This window comes from Limulus polyphemus, unplaced genomic scaffold, assembly GCF_000517525.1.
Source record: "Limulus polyphemus unplaced genomic scaffold, Limulus_polyphemus-2.1.2 Scaffold236, whole genome shotgun sequence".
Taxonomy (NCBI): Eukaryota; Metazoa; Arthropoda; class Merostomata; order Xiphosura; family Limulidae; genus Limulus; species Limulus polyphemus.
Genome location: NW_013665846.1, coordinates 37,005 through 41,995, shown reverse-complemented (window position 1 = coordinate 41,995; position 4,991 = coordinate 37,005). Strand labels below are relative to the sequence as shown.

The window sequence follows — 4,991 nt, the reverse complement described above, 5'->3', positions numbered from 1 at the left end:
TTTAGTTTGCAATAATGAAATTCAAGTCTTAAAAACAAAGTGCGTATCTGAACTTAGAATTGAAATCCCTACGTTTAATAATGGACTTTATTTTCCAGAAATCACATGGAGCTAAATTACCATTACTTGACTCCGAAAATAAAATTCGTTCATAACATGTAAATTCTTCTGTGGAAAACTTTTAAGTGTATAAATAAAAGTGATTTAAGCTTTAAATACTCACCTTTGGTTTATCGTTCAGAACAAAACCCATCACTTTTTATCGTGTAAAATTAAATTTCTTAACCTCTGTTTATCTTGTTTGGCCCAGTCACCTTTTTAATTTCTTTAATAAAAATAGCTTCTTAAGGCAGATAGGCTTTTCTAGTTTACTTCATTAGTCAATTGAGAGATGAACTGAAACGAAATTCTAGAATTCATAGATTACTTATCGTACCTGACTAAAGCAAGTTACGTTTGTTTTGGAATTTGAAGTTACGATATCCAGAGTGCTCAACCGAAGGTAAAACTCACGAACTACATTTTCTTCATACAAATGTCGACTGCTGACTGTTTATTTATACAAGTGGAATACGTGAACAAGTGTAAAAGCCAAGTTCATTTGTCGTACGATTTAAGTTTTCATTCGTAGAACATAAAAAACCGGTGCCAGAAAATCTCGTTTAATGTCACAAAAGATACCGTTAAGCAATTTTAAGATATGATTAATACTCTACAAACTTTAATCATTTTCTAAGTGTTCTAAAATTTACTGCCGTTTAGGTTATTTTAAGTGTTTTATTATTATTCATGTACTTGACACTCATAGTAAAAAAAAATAACCAAAAACAGAAACTTTATAGTATGTGATCAAAAACGAAAACGTTTAATGTACAATTCATTTTTATATAAAACCTGCACACACAACTATCACAGGTGACGCCATCACGTAGAGATTGAGTCGTAAAATGTAAATGCTGAAAGACCCAAATAAATTTAAAAAGCTGAGAAAATGAGTAACTACGAGCATTTAAGTCAAAATATGTAAAGCGAAAATTTCCTTTATTTAATTAAATGAAACATAAAGCAAAGGAGTTTTCAACTTCGCTATTTTAAAATCAACTATATTTAGTGAAATTGACATTTAAAATAAACATATTAATAACTGTAAAAAATGATACAAAATTTAAGCACAATGATACAAATTAAATATATACAAGCATAAATTTAAGGATAACATAAACATCTATTAAATATCGCTTTTAAAATCTATTCTACCAATAGCAAATATTTTGTTGCTTTACATGCCTACATTATATTTCGACATTTCTATTTGTTTCAGTAATTTCGATACCAGAAACCACGAACTAGATAGCTAAAATATTTTAGACTACAGAGCAAATATTAGTTGTAATATATTACTAAATGGTAAACATAAATATACTTATTCACAGAATGCTTTCTTGCTACTTCCATCATAAAAACTGTTTTAGGGGTACAAGAAGTGGCTTCTTTTACTAATTATACAATGTATTGTTTTTAAATATAGTATTCATTTTTCTAAACATTATAGGCAATGTGCAAAATATATGTCGTTTGTGAAGGTTATAACCATTCAGGTTGCACTCCATAATTTTATGTTAAAGTTGCTAAACCACCTCATGGTACAGCAATATGATCTTCTTAGTCTTGAACCCACAAGTATTTTTACTAATGAGTTTGTTCTTAATGTTTCTCAGTAGTAGATTTATCGAGTTGCGCATTTAAATTTGCCTCCTGGTGATGAATTTTGTCAATTTTCTCATCATTTATGACTTCTTAAATATATCAAAATTTGCACGTTAAACTATTTTATAAATAAAACAAGCTATATTTTCTGATAGTTTAGAAAATATCACTTTCAAAATGCTAGAATATCTTATTGAACTTTAAGTTCATGAAGACAACAGCTATCAGTTGTTATGATTCAGTGTACAAATACAATCTTTATTAGAATCTACAGTTAAGCCCATAAAACACTGTTATTTTTGAGTTGAAAATAATGAAATATCCCTTGTTTCCATACAGAATATTTTAGTCAAAAACTAAAAGAACTGTACATATCGAACATAAAATGGCTAGTTGTTTGATCCCTGATGGAATTCCTCAAGTTAAAATAGAACAATAACTATAAAGTTTTTATTAATAAGGCATAAAGCATGTATATATTTGAAGGAAATTATTTATGTTCCAGGTTGTAATCCATAATATGGGAATTTGTTTAATAATTTGCTGAGATTTTTTACAGGGTATGTACACAAAATAAAAATTTATTAGTCAAGTTTCTGATAATGTTGCATAAACTACAAACTTATTTTTAGTTCAGACTAAAATACATGTTCTAATAGCAAGTTATGAGTAAACTAAAGTATATACCAGTTCATAACCATGATTTCATCAGACTCTGCAAACATGTATACCTTTGGTAGAATTTCATACTATCATTAATGCTCACAATGTTCTTCAATTGGGAAACTGCTAGGGAAGATACGAGTAAAACACTGCCAGTGGTAAACGTCTTCCATAATATTGCATTCCATGTTGCACATAAATATTTATTTATGAAATTGCTGACACAAAAATTGGGGTAATATTGAGTAAAAAAAAAAAAAGCATCATTAAATATCCCAAAAATGTCAAAGAAAGGTCCAGGAGATTTGATCACTTAAAATGTATTTAAAATTTATTACAATTTTGCAATGCTCACAAAGATAAAATTTTTTCCTGATACTTTATATGTATAACAATTTTTATATTAATTAGAAGAGCTATAAAATGCTTTCAAAGCTCAAAGAATGTTTCTAGACTAACTCATAAAATGTATAAAATATATGGAAGAAAAAGCAGGAATAATTTTTTGTCATTTATTGATACACTTTCTCTAAAACTAGGACACATTCAAGTGAGTATACCTGTGCAGGAACATAAAAGAAAATGCAACTCAAGGGATTGTAATAATAATGGAAAACATCCCATTACGGGTATGTACAAAGCACAAACACAAATTTGAAATTCTATACTTTTGTACTTGGCATATAAACACTAGTGCTTTGGAACAATGCATATGCATGTACGTCTGTATTCCTTGTATACTACTCAAATTTCAAAACACATCAAACTAAGTTCAAATTCTTAAAATAAATCTTACTTTAAGAAAAATAATATGTATGTTTCTCTATATACAGACAAGTAAAAAATCATATAACATGTACAAGAATAATAAGGTTAAGTTGCATATAACTATTAAACACAGGATTATTCACACGCATAATGAACAAGCAGTTATATTTTATTCTTTAAAACCTATAATTATTTTAATCAAATGCAAACATTGTGCAGCCTATGCTATCTTGCATCAAAGTTGCTCAATGATCAAGATGCCATCATCATATTTGACACACACTGTGCAGATTTCTTCAAGGTTTTCATTTTCACTGAAAAAGAATGTACATAAAACACATTATTGTTGACTGCCTACCATAATATGCCATTATACAATGCACATTACAATCAGTATATATCCTGTAATAGGTTGAAAATATCTAAATAGATAGACACATATACATGGCAACATCAGTTTTAGTACAGTAACTTTTTAGGAAAGAAAAAATAATAATTATTCAATCTCTATAATATATATATATATACGTAAGGTCAAACTTTACAACCCAAAATTTAACTGGCTAAAAGCAGTAGTTAGTCAGAACTTCCAGTCATGAGCACATAATAACTAATTTCATAAATGAGGGGATCAACGAAGAAGATTTATAAACATGTCTGCAATCATACACACATTATGACTTGTTTAAGCATGTATTAGGCATTGGCTTCCAGTTATTCTTCATGGAATTTGATTTTGCTTACAACTAAAAAAAATACTATTGGTGTCGAAATATGAGGGAGATCGACATATCACCTTTTCCCTGAAAATTACACCTAGGCTTCTAGCAGTATAATAGCATAACATAATGCTTTCAGACAACATGGGACATATTGGTCATCTTGGCTGTTCCATCCTCTAAACTAAATTATTAATAAATTAATTAAAAAAAAAGAAAATGATAAAATCTAAAAGCCAGCCCTTATCATTCATATACTTATCAAGCTTTTTCTTCAACTCACTTAAATATACTGCATTCACAATACCTAAAGGCCAACCACCCTGTTTAAAAGTAAAACTGTCTTAGCTCAAGACGACTACTATCCTTCTAAAATTTATGTGTCCCTTAGTTTTACTATTCTCAGTGTTAATTATGAAAATATATAATGCATCAGGACTATCAATTTCCTTTACAATCTTAAACACCTCAATCAGATCCCCCCTAACTCTTCTTTTTTCAAGAGAAAACAATTTGAGAGATTTCAACCTCTCCTCGTATGACAACCCTTTAATCCCAGACACCATTCTCTGAACCCTTTCCAACAATTCAATGACCTTCCTAAGTTAAGGAGCCCAAGACTGAACACAATACTCCAAATGTGACCTATACAATAAAATTATAACCTCTTTAGACTTGTATTCAATATTTCTGTAGAAACAACCTAAAATTCTATTTGCCCTACCACTAGAAACAGCACACTGCTTGGATGGCTTAAGAGACTGATCAACAATTACACCAATATTCCTTTCTTTCATGACACTGTTAAAGTTATTCCTGTCCAAATTATATGTATTATTCAAATTATAACCCATATGCATTATCTTGCATTCATTATAATCAAAACTAACTTGTCATTTAATTGACTAAATGACCTAAAACCTTCTGTAAATCAAAAGCATCCTCTATACAGCTAGTAATACCCAAAACCTTAATATCCTGCACATTTAAGTAATTTATTGACCATTCTTTCATCTATGTCACTGATGTAAATCAAAAAGAGCAAAGGTCTTAAGACTGAGCCCTGAGGTGGCACTAACGACATTAATCCAGTTTGACTGAACTCCATTTGTAACAACCCTCTGCTTTCTTCCA

At 29.5% G+C, this 4,991-nt stretch overlaps 1 protein-coding gene across 3 annotated transcripts in view; it reads right to left on the bottom strand.

The window, feature by feature from the left end:
- Positions 1 to 1,710: 1,710 nt before the first annotated feature.
- Positions 1,711 to 4,991, bottom strand: part of LOC111085100 — a 34,934-nt gene continuing 31,653 nt past the window's right edge. For all 3 annotated transcript variants that reach the window (XM_022382265.1, XM_022382266.1, XM_022382267.1), the window contains one exon: positions 1,711 to 3,452. In XM_022382265.1, coding sequence (XP_022237973.1) covers positions 3,374 to 3,452 — 79 coding nt within the window. In that variant the 3' untranslated portion in view covers positions 1,711 to 3,373. The remainder of the gene's footprint in view (positions 3,453 to 4,991) is intronic.